Source organism: Hemitrygon akajei, chromosome 13 (assembly GCF_048418815.1).
Source record: "Hemitrygon akajei chromosome 13, sHemAka1.3, whole genome shotgun sequence".
NCBI lineage: Eukaryota > Metazoa > Chordata > Chondrichthyes > Myliobatiformes > Dasyatidae > Hemitrygon > Hemitrygon akajei.
The window spans coordinates 82,344,870-82,363,279 of NC_133136.1; the positions used below are offsets into that span (position 1 = coordinate 82,344,870).

The 18,410-nt window shown below is 40.7% G+C and overlaps 1 protein-coding gene across 3 annotated transcripts in view; it reads right to left on the reverse strand.

Moving 5' to 3' along the window:
- Positions 1 to 7,267, reverse strand: part of LOC140738015 (cytoplasmic polyadenylation element-binding protein 2-like) — a 117,393-nt gene extending 110,126 nt beyond the window's left edge. For all 3 annotated transcript variants that reach the window (XM_073064987.1, XM_073064984.1, XM_073064986.1), the window contains exons 1-2: positions 6,122 to 7,267; positions 4,120 to 4,404 (exon numbers count right to left, since the gene is read on the reverse strand). In XM_073064987.1, the coding sequence (XP_072921088.1) occupies positions 4,120 to 4,404; positions 6,122 to 7,267 (1,431 nt within the window). The remainder of the gene's footprint in view (positions 1 to 4,119; positions 4,405 to 6,121) is intronic.
- Between the last annotated feature and the right edge of the window lie 11,143 nt (positions 7,268 to 18,410).

An 18,410-nucleotide genomic window follows, 5' to 3' on the forward strand; every position in this document is an offset into this window, starting at 1 on the left:
GATGTAGCAAATTAGCATGTATTGAAGACTGGTTGGATAACAAAACAGCAGATATGCTTTTCTTCCTGTGGACAAGATATAATGAGTTGTGTTCCTCAATTTCTTATAATTTACATAAATGATTTTGATGAAGACACCAAGGTTATGGCTATTACATTTTTTGATGACACAAAGATGGTAGAAAAATCAACTGGTGTAATAACCTTTGTAGTTTGTTTAGACATGTGGATTATGTGGGGAAATGGTAAATTGTCCATTTTGACAGGAAAGTTTAAAAAATGTAGTAATCTAAGTGGTGAGAAATTATAGAGGCCTGAGAAGCAGAGGGATCTGATTGCCTTCGTAGTTGATTTGCAAAAGGTTTGTAGGCAGGTGCAGCAAGTAATTAGGAAAGCTAACAGGATAATTTACTGTGAAAGGGATGGAAGGTAAAAGTAGGGGTGCTTTTGCCTCATAAATACAGAGAAATTGTAAGACCACATCTGGAGCAATGTGTACACTAATAACCTCCTTAATTGATGGTCATTATTGTATTGAAGGCAGTTTAGAGAAGTTGGTCAGACTAAAATCTAGAGTAGGTGGTCATCTAGTACGTGAAGGTTGCACATCAGGCTTATATCTGCTTAAGTTCAGAATGAAAAATGACTTGATTGAAACAGAGATTTCAAGTTATGGGTGTGGAGAAAATATGTCCTCCTGTGGGAGAAGGCATTTGAAGTAGAGCCTCTGAATATCCTCCCCAACCCCACCAAGTTATAAGTAGTCATACCTAAGTGTTGAAAGACTACATATACAACTAGATTATCCATGATCTTCTTTTAAAAGCTGAAACACTCTTAAGGTCCAAGATGTATGCAGATGCTCAATTTATTTCTTGTAAGTCAGTCTGAGAAATATAAAGGGAAATGCATTTTCCCCTCTACTCTTAGTATTATATAATGTATTACCATCAAAAACAAAAGCAAGGATACATTTAAAGCAAGCTAGATAAGTACTGTACACAGACAGGAATAGATGTATCAATTTATGGATTTAAAACAAATGAAGTGAGATGGCTCACACAAAGTAAATATAGAACAATGAATGAACAGCACTGAAAAGCCTCTGTTTTATTTCTAACCAATTAACTTTAATGAAGGTGGAAATCAGTCTGACTCTTATGTTTGTGAAAAGCAAAATTGAGGTCTCAATACTTCCTTTGAATGTTTCCCCAAGAACAAAGTTGTATACAAATATATGCATAATCATGGCTGTCAGTACAGAAAGGAGAAAATAAAATAAAAATTCAGCATCATTTTCTTTAAAAACAAGTTTGTTTCCCCAGTAAGCTTGTTTTGACTACTTTGAATATTGAATACTTATCTTCTCTAAGTTTGGTTTTGTAGTTCCACCTAGGAATCACAGAATATTGAGCTTCAGATCCTAAAAGCACAGCTGTTGTAATTGTTGGTGAATTTGAACAGAAATTGTCTCCTCTAAGGATGTAGTAATTAGAGAAATGCTGAGCAATTATGAAAAACATCATCATGACATGCTTTCAATCTAAAAGCATAATTTAGAGAGGTAATGTATCAGAGTTCAGGGGACAACAATATTCCCTATTTATGGTTTATGAGTATCCTCTGCACTTTATATATTTCTAAAATAATTTGTTAATTAATGGAAATAAATTTCTTTCTTTTAAAGTATTCTGGAGAAAGCAAAATACACTATATCTATGTTCTTGGTGTCTGCCCTTCTTAGGGAGATCCTTAGAGTTGAGGATGACATACTTCAGAGGCAATACTGTCTGCACATGGATTCTTCTTATGTGGCATGGCTGTGTGCATCAGTTTCCAGATGGTCTTGACAAAACAATGTCTCAAAGGAATTTATTAAGTTAACACAGCAATTTTATATAGTAAGAACAATGACAACTGAATAAGCACTTATAAAATTAATACTTCAGCATATTTCTAATACAATCCACAAGTTGAAGAAAAACCAAAATGATCTAGATGGACACACATCACTTACTGTACATACAGAGAAGACCTGTATACGTAGCAATACTCAAGAGTAACTGATCTTTGTCACAAATGCTTGTGCTAAAAATATTACATGTTTTGTGAAACATCTTCATTTAAGGGCTGTCCACTTATATAACCGCAAGTAGCTACTCCAGATGCCATCTACTGAATTATAGATTGCAAGCAATACCTGTACAACATTTAGGTCATGGTCTTTAAATTGATTCAAGAACAATCCAATTGAATTGGAATCTTTCCAACACAAGTCCATTTAAAATGGGAGAGAACCCAGGAAACCAGCTCAAAATTGTTAGAATCCGATATTCTGACAAATACAAGCTGTGCATTAACTTGCAAACTGCAAACCATGAGTTTTTTGGGACAAATTCTGCATCCTGGCCAAAAAAAGCACCAAATTTAGTATTATGATAGCAGCCTTCAAATGGCCTTTATCTTGACAGATGCCTTCTATCATTCAAAGTAAACTGTATACACAAGTTTTCATTATTTACAAACACTAATTCCTTGCTTTTCCCCTTGGGATTAATATTTGTGATGCAGAAGATGAAATAAATGTTCAACACAATGCTTTTACATTCAGGACAACATCACAAATCAGCTCATCTTAATTCAACACAGATATTTGTATGCCTTCAAAAGAATACTTTTAATATCGGGTACTAACAAAACACAACCCATCCCTTAACTCTAGAGCCATACTTAAAAACAAATCTACAACCATTCTTGTCTGAATGGCTTAGCACAATAATGTACAATCAGTGGACCCTATATTAGGTACGCTTGTATACTTCATTAATGCTAATATCTAATCAACCAATCACATGGAAACAACTCAATGCACAAAAAGGATGCAGACACGGTCAAGACGTCCAGTTGTTGTTCAGGCCAAGCACCAGAATGGGGAAGAAATGCTAACTAAGCGACTGACCATGGAATGATTGTTGGTAGAAGACAGAGTGGTTTGAGTATCTCAGAAACTACTGATGTTCACAGCCAATAGTCTCTAGAGTTTAGAGAGTGACAGAAAAAAACCAACATCCAGTGAGCAGTAGTTCTGTTGATGAAAAGTGACTCGTTAATGAGGGAGACTAGTTCAAGCTGAGAGGAGAGTAACAGTAACTCAAATAACCACACGTTACAACAGTGACATGCAGAAGAGCATCTATAAATGTACAACACAGCAAACCTTGAAGTAGACGGGCTACAGCAGAAACCACTGAGAGTAAATTTATTATCAAAGAACATACAAGTCACCATATATAATTTTATATAACCCTGAGACTCATTTCCTTGCAGGCATATTCAATAAATTTATAATAGAATCAATGAAAGACCGCACCAACTGAGCACTCAACCAGTGTGCAAATACAAGAAATAATAATCAATAAATATTAAGTGAGCCCATAAGTTCTGGGAACATTTAAATGATGGGACAAGTGAAGTTTAGTTAAGTTACTCCCTTTGGTTCAAGAGCCTGATGGTTGAGGACTGTTCAGAATAACTATTCTTGAACATGCTGGTGTGAGTTCTGAGGTTCCTCTATGTTGCTTTCCTGCGACATCACTCCATATAGATGTGCTCAATGGTGAGGAGGACTGTACCCATGATGGACTGGGCCATATCAACTACTTTTTGTAGGGTTTTCTGTTCAAGGGCATTGGTGATTCCATACCAGGCTGTGATGCAGCCAGTCAATATCTCTCCACCACGCAGTATTAACGATTAGTTAGATCCTTGCTGAATTTAAAGTCTACTGGCATAAAATACTGTTAGTGTTTTGGAAAACAGTCACTGTCAAAAAATTCAAAAATGTCTATACGGAATCAGAATAACTGATCATTTAAATAATGTTTAATTCCTTCATGACACTATGCTTAAAGACCCATGAGAAAACTTCTCCAAAACTAGAAATGATTGGCATTTATTGTTCAAATATCTCATTTACGGTGGCACATAGAAAACATGACAGCACTATTCCGATCAGGACTTCAGAAAGTTTCTAATTAATCTTACCGTTCTGGAAACTACAGCAGAGCACAATATATTTTTGACTAGTGCATACAAATAAAACAGCATGTTCTGTTCTTACCTGTAAAGGTAACAGTGTGTTGCTATTGTTGTCTGTCCTGAAAACATTGTCTTCAATCCAAGATTTTGGTGTCAGTGTTGGGGCTGAACGAGGAAATTTGGGTGGGGGTGGTGCTATAATGTTACTGGAGAAAGGTTTCTTCAGTGGAGAGATTTGGTTCATGGTCGTTGGCATTCCCACACCTCCAGTTCTGCGGTGATCTCTTGTCTGCAGGCCTCCCCATGAGACGCCTGCACTCCAGCCACTGCTCTGATGGCTGTTCCATGGAGACTGTTTCATTATGGGCTGATAATATTAAACATACATAATATTTAGCAACTGGACATGTTTAATTAACAGAACACAAGTTGTGTGAAACTTTGTACAAACCCTGTCACTAAAGCAGCTGCCCAACATTTGTGCACTCTGGCTACAGCTGTATTCCTCCATTTTAAAATTACCAGTAGTTTCATATCGAGAAAGAATTTACCCCAGGAATATATCTTCCACAGGTAGGCTTAGTCGACATACTCTTTCCCCAAGGATTAATATTAAATTATATATATAAAACCACCAATGCTAGATATCCTTTCAATATTGTAATCTCCTTTCAAAAAATGATTGCAGCTCCATCCAATAGACAAAAAGAGCAGCAAAGTTAAATGTAATATAAAACTATTTTTGGCAATGTTTGTATTTCAATACTGGGCATTAATATTGCTCAGTACATATTACTGTAAATATTAATTTCAAAAACGCAACCTGACAAATTCAGTCTCTTGATCGCATTTTTCAATTCAACCTATCCAGATAAAAATATTTAAAAATTTCCAAATTGATATTACACAACATGGGATGGAAGTAGATTCAGACGAAATGAAATTAGAAGTTCAAGACTAAAAGAAATATAATTTTCAAATCATACCTATTAAAGCATAGTTTTTTTTTGTTTTCGTACAACAGCATTTTCCAGTTTTCATTACCTAGCAATTTCCGACAACGCGAAGCATTAGTATCTATCTACAGCAGTTAGGTATTTCACCGTTCAGCATTGTTCTACCTAGAGTTCAAGAAACACTACGTGTTTTATGCAGCACCAATCTTAAACTATAGATAATGAAACTATGTTTAGATTAAGGATGTAGGTCGTTTAATGATTTGCAAAACAAAGAGTTGAAATTCTGTGTTAGCTAAGAACCTTGTTCCCTATTTAAAACCGGCAGAGAACTGAAAACGTAAACACTAAACTGCACAATAAATTTCCATAACCACTCTTTTCCGCATCATGACACTTTTATTCATCCAACTAAAATGCAGTATCAGGCCGAATATTGCATTAATTTCCTTTCTTCATCCCAATATCTCTGTCTAACTAATGTAGAATTAAAGTAAAACTTCACAAATTAGCCAGCTGTTTGGGAGAGGGCGGGGTACGTGTAGGCAAGTGCTAAACGTCCCTCATTATGTTAGAAGAAATAATCTTACAACATAACCCACTGCCGGCAATTGGCAACGTGCCAGTGCCAATTCACTCGAATATACCAATAAATTATTTTGCGTATATATTTAGACAGCAGTACGAAATCCGCTTTTCTTAAGGCGTAAACAACTTTAGTCGAGGTGTGGCTGCAGAACGCCAAAGGGGGAAAAATAGTATTTTGTCTTTCTTAACCTTTCCTAGGCGTTGACAGCTCACTCAGTGCACCATATTTCAAAAATGGAGAAGAGCAAGTCACATAGCCCTCCGGTTTTCCTAGCGACTCCGCAGTAGCGATCGAGAGCAATCGGAGAACCGGATCCTTTCACAAGGATCAACCTCCCTCAGCAGACAAAACCCAGCCGTAATCAGCAAGGCTCCCTGAAGCGCAACCTCGTAGACACAAGCAAGGGGAGGAGGGAGAACGCAAGGTACAGCTTTAGATAGGAAACATATATCGGATGCACATATTTTTTTTAAAAAGTGATGTTTCTCTGCACATAAACTGCAGAGGCTGATGAGGGGCAGGGACGCCTTCGGCCTTACCTGGTGGTGGCTGTAGGTGCTCCTCTGGTGGGGGAAGGCAGCCTGGTGTTGGTGCTGCGGGTGGTGGTGATGCTGAAGGCCGACAGGGGACCGTCGGTTCTGCTGCTGCTGAGGTAAAGGCGAGAAGGTGCCGCCGTAGCCGTGGCCCACACCCGCCGTGTTGGCGGCGAAATTCTGGAAAAGTACTGTGCCGTTGATGGACGGGATGCCGTGGAAAAGGCTGTCGTCGGCGGGGCTGGGCACCGGACAGGGACCACCACCGGATCCCGGTGAAGTGCTCATCTCGGCCGCGCTGGCGGCGGGTGCTGGAGACCAGGCGGTGCCAAAACCGGCCAGGACAGCCACCGGAGACGGAGAGGAACCATTGCTACTGCTGCCGCCGGCGCTGCTGCTCCCGGCCGGCCCGGACTCCTGCTGCTGGTGGAGCTGTTGCTGTTGTTGAAAACCAGCTCCGAGCCCCGGCAACATCCCGATTCCACCGCCTCCAGCTCCACCGCCACCGGCCGTCGTCATGTTACCAGTCGCCTCCATCAGTCCTTGCCCTCGGTGAGGCTGCTGCTGGGGGTGGTGGCTGCACTCTGCAATGTTCACGGCGGCAGTACATGCATCGGTGGAGGCGAGCGCGTCGCTGTCTCCCGTCCTTTCCTTCTCCAACTCCTCCTCCTGCTGGCGGCAGGGCGGCGGCGGCGGCGGCGGCTCTCCGGGGTTGGTTAGCTGAGGCGGCGGGGCAGGAGCCGGGTGCTGATGACTTCGTTTGGTCAGGGGGTCCGGGCTGAGCTGCGGCCGCCGATCACTCCTGGGCGTGGAAGCTGGCCGGCTGGCGTTCAGGACCGGAGCTAGTGACACGGCGCTGCTGCTATTGCTGATGGTGGTGGTGATGGCGGTGCCTGTCGTCCTGTCCGGTATCAGAAGGTCATCATCCTGCATAATAGGGCTGGTGTGTGGAGCCCGGCTGACTGGTGGGAAAAACAAAGAGGCGGAGGAGGAGGCGGCGCCGGCGGCAGCCCGGGAGGTGGAGGAAACTGAAGGGCACGACGTGGCCGCCGCCAACACCGGCTTAGTGCATCGGTAAACGCCAACACCGCCCCCGCCCCCACCGCCGCAGCCGCCCGCCGGCTGGAACAAGGCGAAGCCGAAGTCGCTCATTTCTAACGTGACTCAGTGTTTGCCGTCCGCGCCAAGGCGGGCCGCCCGCTCGTTCAGCACCGGCAGGGGGAGATCATGGTGGCTTTGGCCGGTCAGTGAGGGGTGGGTAAAGATTTATTTCTCACCGAGGAAGCCCATAGTGTGTTGACTGTTTCATGTTCAGGGCACGGGTCTCCAGACTGACTCCCACCCACCGATCCCACACAGTGCCGGATCCCAACCTCTCGTCTCCGCCGGGGTCCCGCTGACCTTCCCCCCCCCCACCCCCAACCCGCTTGGTTGTTTCTAGGCTCCCCCTCGCTCACAATCGATGGGCTCCTACACAACCGCCCCCGCCCCCCAGGGCTGCGCGTGCGCACTTGACTGCCACTGTGAGCGGCGCAGTTTCGAGATGCCCCCTTTATTTGCATTGACGTCAGTAGCACGTGCGAAGCGCGTAGTAATCGCGCGCCGTGGGAAAACAAACACGCAGTAATTTAACCGTTTGTGTGCTGGTGTGGTGGGTGGAGGACAGGCTTGGTTCTAGTTTATGCTAGCTCAAGTTTGCATCTGTACTAATCCCATTTATTAGTATAGTCTTTTATGAGTTGGCAATTAATGTGCTGGTTTAGATACTTGTAAATTTTGTATATGCCTCCTTAAGTTTTTTAGCAAGTGTATATCCATCCTCTGGGTGAAAATATTCTTCCTTAGAACCACCCTATATTCTTATTACTCACCTTAAACCTGTGCCTTCTGGTGTACTATCCGTACCTTTCATAATGTTGCATACTTCTGTCAGATCCTCACTCTGCCTCTTCAAGGGAAACAATTATTAACAATAATTCTCCCTTCATTTCCTCTCAGACAACATAGAGCAGGGGCTGGGGAAGAGAAAGCAGAGATGGTAAAGGAAAAGGGGAGTAAGGGGGAGATGTCGAGAGGGTGGAGAAGGGAGGTTATAGATTAGAGAAAAAGAGGCCTATAGCAGGAAGGAAGAAAAACAGGATGGATGGGTGAGAGGTAGGAGTGAAGGGAGTGACAATAGGAAAGGGGTCAAATGGGGGTGAGGTATTGAAAATGGAGAATGGATAGGTGGAAGAGATTTCCTGAAATGTTCTCTTCCTGATGTTGGTAGTTGGATATGATTTCCAACCTGAGGGAAATTCTGCAAGTGTGAAAAATTACCTAGATGTTGAGGAAATGAAGATGTGGGTGGGTGACATTTCATGTAGATTCAGTTATGCTGAGATATATTTAAGGTTAGCAATAGCATGTCACGAAAAGTGTTGTAATATTGCCACTTGCCCAGTTTTGTGAATAGTATGCTTTCTGTTTGTGGGTTGTTCAATATTTTCAAGAATGTAAGCCAGTTCATTAAAATCTATTTTCTACAAAGTGTGTGTATTTTTCAGCATATTGTATATGGTAAATCTCTGTGATTTGTAATATGTATATTACTGTGATAAATGACTAAAATTATTTTCAACTGCATGCAGTCTTCAGTAATTTATATGATGTACTGTAAGCTATGTTAATATTTCCAGGATAATGATGGGTGCCATAGGCTTTATAGTTTATGTAATAATAATTCAGTGACAGATGGCTGCCAGTACCAGTTTGTTTGAGAATATGTTGCTTAAAGATGGTAGCACTGTGAAATGAAGTAATACTATTTTCTTAGAGCTCTTTGTGAATGTAGCAACTAATAAATGGAGTATACACTCATTTTCAAAAGACGTTTGATAAGTTGGTGTATTAAAGTTAACTGCACAAAGTTTGTGCTCAACACATGAAGGGTAATATATTGGCCAGGATAGGGGAATGACTAACTAGAAAACAGACAGTTCGGATAAATGAATCACTTTCAGGTTGGCAAGCTGTAATTACTGACATGGTAATGTCAGGGAATCGACCATTTACAATTTATTTTGGTGACCAAGATAAAGGGACTGAGTATATTGTAGAAATGATTACATTTTTAAGGAGAATGCAAAGAATCTGCAAAGGGATATTGAGAGTGATAACAATTTGGAGAATGGATTATAATGTAGGCAAATGTGAAGTTATTCTCCTTGGTGTGAAGAATAGTAGGTCTGATTATTGTTTTAATGTAGAAAAAGTTGGACAGAGACCTGGGTGTTCTTGTGTATGGAAGATGGAAGGTTAGCATGCAGGTGTAGCAAGTAATTGGGAAGATGAGCGGTTTATTTGTCTTTATTGCAAAGGTCAAGAGTAGAAAACTCTTGCTATGGAGGTACAGGACATTGTTGAGCCACACCTTGAGTTCTCTTTACAGCTTTGATCTCCTTATTTAAGAGAAATGTACTTACACAGGAAACAGTTCAGAGAATCATGAAGATGGTCGATGGAAAGATTGACTAATGAGGTAAGATTGGGCCTATGTTAATTAGTATTTAGAAGGGTAATAAATAATTTTATTGAAACTTGTAAGATTCTGAGTAGACTTGACAAGTTCTTGCTCCAAGGACATTTCCCACTCATGAAGGAATCTTGAACCAGAATTGTTTTCAGAGTAAGGGGTAATATATTTACACCAGGAACTAGGCAATTTTTCCTTCAGAGATTCATGAATATTTTGAAATTTCTGTCCCAAGGAGGAGTTGGGGTCAAATCATTGAAGCTATTCCAAACTGAGATAGATTTTTGGTCTATAGGAAATTTCAAGTGTTTCAGTCAGTAAATGAAAATGTGGATCTGAGACCAAGGTTATATTAACTATAATCTTTCTAAGTAGGGTCAATGACTTCAGTCTGTAGTCTTTTCTTATTTTTCTATGATATTGATACCTTCCAGAGAAATGGAGGTGAACTATAGAGAAATGGAGCTTGAATCTATAATTTCCACAAGTCCATTATTTTATGTTATATGATGGAGGGGTGGTAAAATTACTGGTAGTGTTTATATCAGTTTGGAATGAAAAAGAGTGCATATAGCATTCCTGTTTATAAATATTCAAAAAAACTATTTTCTGTTTCTTTCAGTTGCCTGCGTTCAACAAGGTGATGGAATCCAATTCTTTGCATTTGTGAGGCTACAGCACCAACCCTAATCGTAACCTAATGTGCTACACCAAATATTTATTCTTGTGCTGTTTAACTATTACTGTTTTGTAAATAATCGTGAAAGTCTGGAAATAAAGAATAATATTGATATTTTTATATTAATTGAATCAAGATGTGCATATGGTAACATATCAAGAGATTAGAGCATTGCAAGTCTTTACTTAATAGATATAACTGAAGAATGATCAATTGTTTTTCCCTTCAGACTTTATTTTGTGAAAAAGTATCCTGTATTATTCCAATCACAAACAAGAGAAAATCTGCAGATGCTGGAAATCCAAGCAACACACACAAAATGGTGGAGGAACTTGGCAGGCCAGGCAGCATCAATGGAAAAGAATAAACAGTCGATGTTTCAGGCCGAGACCCTTCATCAGGGTTTTGTGTGTGTTGCCTGTATAATTTTAAGTGAGTTCCACTTAATTTGAACAAGTTTTATAAAAATGTTATGAACCTTAACTAGACCCTGAGATCTGTTGTTTAATTCTAAAATTGTTTTATAGTAATGTTGAATTCTCTTTAGAATTTTATATATTTATTTCCAATGATAAATGTTTAAAAATCATAACTAAATGTTGGGCCATGTGAAACTAAAGTTAAGCATGCAAATTTTGGAGAATGGTACAACTTTGGTAAACTTTACAAATTTAAATAAAACCTTACTTCGAATTAAGATGTTTTTCCATGGCAAAAAAAAAGCTACTTTAGAATCACGGTAGTTGTTGAATAAGTGGAATAATACAATGCCAATTACAATTTTTTCAACCACTTTATGCTTGATATAATGGTAGCATGAATTAAATTCATGCTTGGATCTAGCACCTTGATAAACTCTTTAGTTCCTCAAAACCAAATAAATTTTAATATACTTTTCTTCAATAGCAAGTTGCGAAGGAATAGGACTTCATGTTCTTGATATGCAGCGCCAAGAGCTTGAAGGGAGAATTTAGATAAAGTCTTAGAATGTTTATTTGCACACATCTGAGCAATTCTTTAGTTCTGCCCACTAGAATTTTCTATGTAGTCTTATAAATATTTCTTAATGTTTCTTAATCAGAGGAGACTTGTCACAGTACACCTGTATTATCTCTCCAAGAAGACAAAGACCCTTGCGATGACCCAACCAATATTGAAGAATGCTGGAAGCAGCTCGAAAACCATCCATTCAACTACAAGTGTGGTGCTTGGCCACCCTAAGAGAAAAACTCCTGACTGGTTTGAAGAACAAAATGATTCAATTCAAAACCTGTTGGAGATGAAACAAAGGCTTTATATGTGTCACTTGAACGAGAACTCTGAAAGATGCAAAGCAGCATTTAAGGCCGTGAAAGCCAAAGTTCAAAGGGAGATCAGGGCTATGAAGAACAACTGGTGGAATAAGAAAGTGGAAGAACTGCAATCAATGTCAGACAGGAATGACTACCATGGGCTCTTCTCAGGACTGGAAACTGTCTATGGTCCAAGAAGCAATACAGTGGCCCCAGTAAAAGTTGCAGATGGGAGCAAGCTAGGCACTGACAGGAAAGACACCATTGAGCGATGGAGGGAACACCGCTGTAACCTTCTAAACCAACAAGGTGCGGCTGACTGCAATGCATGTGAAAGGCTCAGAACTAGACCGGTAAGAGAAGAGCTATGTGGACTCATCACTATGACAGAACTTAGTAAGGCTTTAAAAGATACCAGAAGTGGTAAAGCACCTGGGCAAGACGGCATTCCATCAGATGTACTGAAGCAAGGTGGTCCTGCTCTGACTATATAACACTTGTTGGCAGAATCAATATCTCCCTCGGGACTTCAAAGATTCACAGATAGTCACCATCTACAAGAAGAAAGGCGACCGTAGTGTGTGTGGAAACCACCGAGGAATCTCCCTTCTGTCCACTGCTGGCAAGATTATGGTGAAGATATTGCTCAACCGGATCAAGATCATCTCAGAAGATGTGCTTCCTGAAAGCCAATGAGGCTTTAGGGCTGGAAGAGCAACCACTGACATGATTTTTACTTTGAGGCAACTGCAGGAGAAGGCGGTAGAACAGCAGCAACCATTGTACATTGTCTTTGTTGATTTCTCACAAGCATTTGATACGGTGGACAGAGAAACACTCTGGGAAGTGCTCAAAACTTATGGCTGTCCAGATAGGCTGGTTACGATGATCAAGTTGTTTCATGAGAACGTCTGGCAAAGTATCTATCAGAGGAGATGTCAGCGAAGCTTTCACCATCAACCACAGGGTAAAACAGGGATGCGTTCTTGCTCCAACTTTGTTCACATTATATCTTAGTGCAGTTTTGGAAATAATGGACCATAATTTGGACAAAGGTGTGTACATCAGGACTCACTCAGATGGAAAATTGTTCAACCTGTCAAGACTCAAAGCCTCAACCAATTCAAGAGAGATATGTGTCAGAGAGCTTCTGTATGCAGATGACTCAGCCCTGATTGCTACTGATGTTAATGTGATTCAAGAAATTATAGACCGCTTCTCATTTGCTGCCACTCTTTTTGGCCTAAGAATCAATGTCTCCAAAACCGAATTTATGTACCAGCCTCCTCCTTTGTGTAGTCCCAGTGAGACCCACCCACTAGTCACATCGGTCAATGGGGTAGCGCTGAAATGTTCTCATTCTTTCACATACTTAGGAAGCACTGTGACCAACACCAACTCATCAGATCTGGGAGTTGAGAGGAGAATTCAATCAGCTACAAAAGTCTTTGGTGCTTTGCAGAAGTGACTTTGGTCTCGCCATGACATTAAAATGGCAACCAAGATCAAAGCTTTATTCAACTGCAACGATGACATTGTATCGGAAGCACATCAAGAAATTGACCAAGACACAACTCAGGAATTTACGCCAAATATTACACATCAAGTGGCAAGAGAGGGTACCAGATGTGGAGGTGCTCAAACGTGCTGGGACAGTGCAGAATCGCTCATCACAGCCTCTCAGCTGCATTGGACTGGTCATGTCACAAGAATGAGCAATGATAGTTTACCCAAAGCTGTTTTCTATGGCGAGCTACATGAAGGAAAGAGGAAGCATGGAGGTCAGAAGCTACGCTACAAAGATGTTCTCAAGCGCCATATGAAGAACACTGACATGAATGTCAACACCTGGGAGAAAGATGCTTTGGACAGAAGAAGTTGGTGCTGCATTGTCAAGAAGTCAAGCCCAGCTATCGAGGAGAAAAGGCGGAAGAAATAATGAAGCAGGTCATGAACGCAGACATTCGGTACTAGACCAGTCAAATCACAAGTGCAACCGATGTGGGAAACAGTGCCAATCCAGTGATGGTCTTGTGGCCCGTTAACGTGCCTGCAGAGACTAAACTCTCAGCGCAGTCACATCGAAATCAATGGACAGCTGAAGAAGAAAGAGAGAGAGAGTGAGTGAATGTGTGTGTGTGTGTGTGTGTGTGTGTGTGTGTGTGTGTGTGTTCACTCTTCTTGGTGCACAAATACATCAGTGCTGTCCCAATTCTGCTCACCTGACCTGGAATATCTAGCAGTTCAGTGTCATCCTTTTTACCTACTGCAGGAGTTCTCTGGGGTCATCTTGGTAGCAATTTACATTACTTCTTAGGCCAATGTCAATCAGGCTTTAGATGATCTGAGCAGTGGGATCAACATGTACGAAACAGCACACCCTAACGCCTTCACCATCGTTTTGGGAGATTTTGACCAGGTCAGTCTGAAAAAATTACTAAGCAATTACCATCAACAGATCACTTGCAATACCAGAGGAAACAACACACTGGCCCACTATTACACCACCATCAAGAATGCCTACCGTGCTATCCCATGCCCTCACTTTGGGAAGTCTGATCACCCAGCTGTACTTCTACTCCCTGAGTATAGGCAGAGACTGAAGACTGCAGCATCAGTAGTGAGGACCAAGATGGTTTGGACTAGGGAAGCACAGAAGTGCCTACAGGACTGCTTTGAGTTGGTGGACTGGACTGTACTCAGGGATTCATCTTTGAACCTGGGTGGGTGAGTATGCTGCAATTGTTACTAATTTTATTAAAACCTTGTGGATGAGTGTGTGCCTACAAAAACTTACTGTACATTCCCAAACCAAAAGCCGTGGATGAACCAGGAGGTACGTCATCTGCTGAAGGCTAGATCTGTAGCATTCAAGTCTGGCAACCCGAACCTGTACCAGAAGACCAGGTATGATTTGCGGAGGGCTATTTCCAGGGCGAAGATACAATTTTGAACGAGGTTGGAGGCAATATCGGATGCACAGCAGCTCTGACAGGGTCTGCAAGACATTACTTCCTACAAAGCGAAACCCAATAGCATGAATGGCAGTGATGCTTCACCACCAGATGAACTCAACGCCTTCTATGCACGCTTTGAAAGGGAGAATACAACTACAGATGTGAGGATCCCTGCTGCACCTGATTACCCTATGATCTCTGTCAGAGGCAAATGCTAGGCCGTCTTTAAAGAGAGTGAGCCGTTGCAAGGTGGAACGTCCTGATGGAGTACCTGGTAAGGCTCTGAAATCTGTGCCAACCAACTAGTGGGAGCATTCAAGGACATTTTTAACCTCTCACTACTACAGGCTGAAGTTCCTACTTGCTTCAAAAAGGAAACAATTATACCAGTGCCTAAGAAGAATAACATGAATTGCCTTAATGACTATCGTCCGGTAGCATTCATATTGACAGTGATGAAATGCTTTGAGAGGTTGGTCATGACTAGAGTGAACTCTTGCCTCAGCAAGGACCTGGACCCATTGCAATTTGCCTATTGCCACAATAGGTCAACGACAGATGCAATCTCAGTGGTTCTCCACATGGCTTTAGACCACCTGGACAACACAAACACCTACGTCAGGATGCTGTTCATCAATTATAGCTCAGCATTTAATACCATCATTCCCACAATCCTGATTGAGAATTTGCAGAACCTGGGCCTCTGTACCTCCCTCTGCAATTGGATCCTCGACTCCCTAACCGGAAGTCCACAATTTGGGCAGATTGGTGATAACATCTCCTCCTCACTGACTATCAACACTGGCGCACCTCAGTATGCTTAGCCCACTGCTCTGCTCTCTATATACACATGACGGTGTGGCTAGGCATAGCTCAAATGCTATCTATAAATTTGCTGGCAATACAGCCATTGTTAGTAGAATCTCAGGTGGTGACGAGAGGGCATACAGGAGTAAGATATGCCAACTAATGGAGTGGTACTGCAGCAACAACCTGGCACTCAACATCAGTAAGATAAAAGAGCTGATTGTGGACCAGGAAGGGTAAGACAAAGAAACGCATACCAATCATCATAGAGGGATCAGAAGTGGAGACAGTGAGCAGCTTCAAGTTACTGGGTGTCAAGATCTCTGAGGATCTAACCCAGTCCCAACATAGTGATGTAGTTATAAAGAAGGCAAGACAGTGGCTATACCTTATTAGGAGTTTGAAGAGATTTGGCATGTCAACAAATATGCTCAAAAACTTCTATAGTTGTACCATGGAGAGCATTCTGACAGGCTGCATCACTGTCTGGTATGGAGGGGCTACTGTACAGGACTGAAAGAAGCTGCAGAAGGTTGTAAATCTAGTCAGCTCCATCTTGGGTACTAGCCTACAAGGTATCCAGGTCATTTTTAGGGAGTGGTGTCTCAGAAAGGCAGTGTCCATTATTAAGGACCTCCAGCACCCAGAGCGCACACCCTTTTTTCACTGTTACCATCAGGTAGGAGGTATAGAAGCCTGAAGGCACACACTCAGCGATTCAGGAACAGCTTCTTCCCCTCTGCCATCCGATTCCTAAATGGACATTGAATCTTTGGACGCTACCTTACTTTTTTTTACATATACAGTATTTCTGGTTTTGCATATTTTTCAAAATCTATTAAATATACTTAATTGATTTACTTGTTTATTATTCTGATTCTGATATACTGTGTATATTTATACTGTATATATCCAGTTCTCTCTTGTCGGCCACAATGGAATATGCCCGCATCACATCTGTAGGCAATGAACAGTGGATTGCAACCATATAGTGTGTCAAAAAGCTTTTCTCATGTTACTTTCATTTCTTTTTGTTCTATTCCTGTGATCTCTTGATCTCAAGTGTAGTTAGTGTATGGAGGAGCAGAGGAGGCAGCTGAAATAATGTGGGAAAGAGGGGCTGCATTCATGGGAGATTCTTCCCAGTGCTTGAACAGGAGGAACAAAATCACTGAAATAAGTGGCATATTAATCAGGCTGGGACCAGGAACATTGCAATTATGTAAATGAAATTTGACAGAAGCATAAGTGAGGTCATCTAATTTGTACCTGGAAAGTATGGAACAGAATGCTTTCTAAATCATGTAAAGCAAAGATCTGTGGAGATTGAAGGACTTGGAAACCTAATTGCATTGAAGCAAAATGCAGACAGTATAAATAGGATAATGCAATGCTGTTATTTATACCTAGGGGAATGAAGTACAAGGTTGAAAGTATGTTCCAACATACTCCCTGATTAAAACACAACCAGAGTGTTTCAAGTCATTCTCAGAACCAGGGATAAGCCATGAAAAGGGTGGAGGGTATATTTAGCAGAATGACACTGAATTTCAGAAGAAAAAATTAGGAGAGATTATATAAACCAAAGGTACATCTAATCCCTAATTTATAAGATTGAAGGTTGATTTGATTAGGAATTTGAAGATAAGAATACAATGAAAGGAGAAATGGAGAGAAATCACTTGGTTGAATGAATTTGAAGTAGGTATGAAAGTTAGAATGACTTTTAGCAGTGAAGTTGAAAACACTTCTCACACACTCCTGTATCTGGCAGTTAATTTATTTTAATTCTGAGATGATACATTATTAAATAATTTTATTGGATGTCAAGAACAGCAGTAATTGAAATACGGTGTATAGATTGGTAGAACTGGCTGAAACATCTGCATGACCTATCCTTGATCCTGTGTCACCGATGAACTTCTCTGTATGCTGAATAAATTTTCAATTTTTTGTGTGAGATTTCAGATTACCTCTGACATATGTGTGTAATCTGTTGTTTTGTAGCAGCAATATGAAACAAAACATAAAAACACTATAAATTGCAATATGAACATATAAAAATATAGTGCAAAATGAGAGCAAATTAATTAGGTAGTTTTTATAGACCATTCAGAAGTCTGTTGGCAGAGGGGAAGAATTTGTTCCTAAAATGTTGAATGTGCATCTTCAGGCTCCTTTTCCTCTTCATTGATGGTAATCATGAGAAGAGGGCATGTCTTAGATGGTGACGGCCTTTCAAAATGGATGCCACCTTCTTGAGGTGAGAATCCATGATGGAACTGGCTAAACTTAAAGCCTTCTGTAGCTTTTTCTGATTTTGTGCGTTGGCAACTCCAATACACAGGATCAGAAGATATGAACTAATTACATCTCAGTAAAACACTTAAGAGATGATCCCAGGATAGATCACCCTGCTGAGGTATTTGGGGGAGGAATCGGTCAGGAAATTGGAACACTAGGGCTCTGAATTTCCATTGCATCAACCTTGCAGCATATGGAAACATTAGATTCCATGTTGTCTTGTTATCCAATGTGGTTCTGTCTAGATACTTCCAGTTGTTTGTTTCTAAAGACACATTAATATTATAATAGGGTATAGTTGTCCCTTTCCATGACCCAATGCCAGTTATGTTCTTTTGCCATATGGGACAGATGAAATAAATATGTCAAGCTGAGGCAGGTGATAGTGCTGTTTAGTGGTGAATAATCAGTGGTAATAATTAACGAGACAAGACCTGACAAAAATAATGGGCTTTCAACCAGCTGGGGCCTTTGAGTGAAGTTTGAATGGAATACTCTTATAAAAAAAACTGCGAGGTTTTTCTTATCAATAGGGAAAATTTAGATAACAAAATAAACTTGAAAAGTGTTGACTCCTAAAATATATTTTTTTTAAATTTCAGAAAATGTCACAAGGATCATGTTAAAATTAATAAGTTGCATAATGATCAAGCGGTTCCAGTTACATTAATGTAATAAATTAAATACATAATAAAATGTTTCTGATTTTAAAAATCCTTAAAAACATTTACAAATTTAGTGC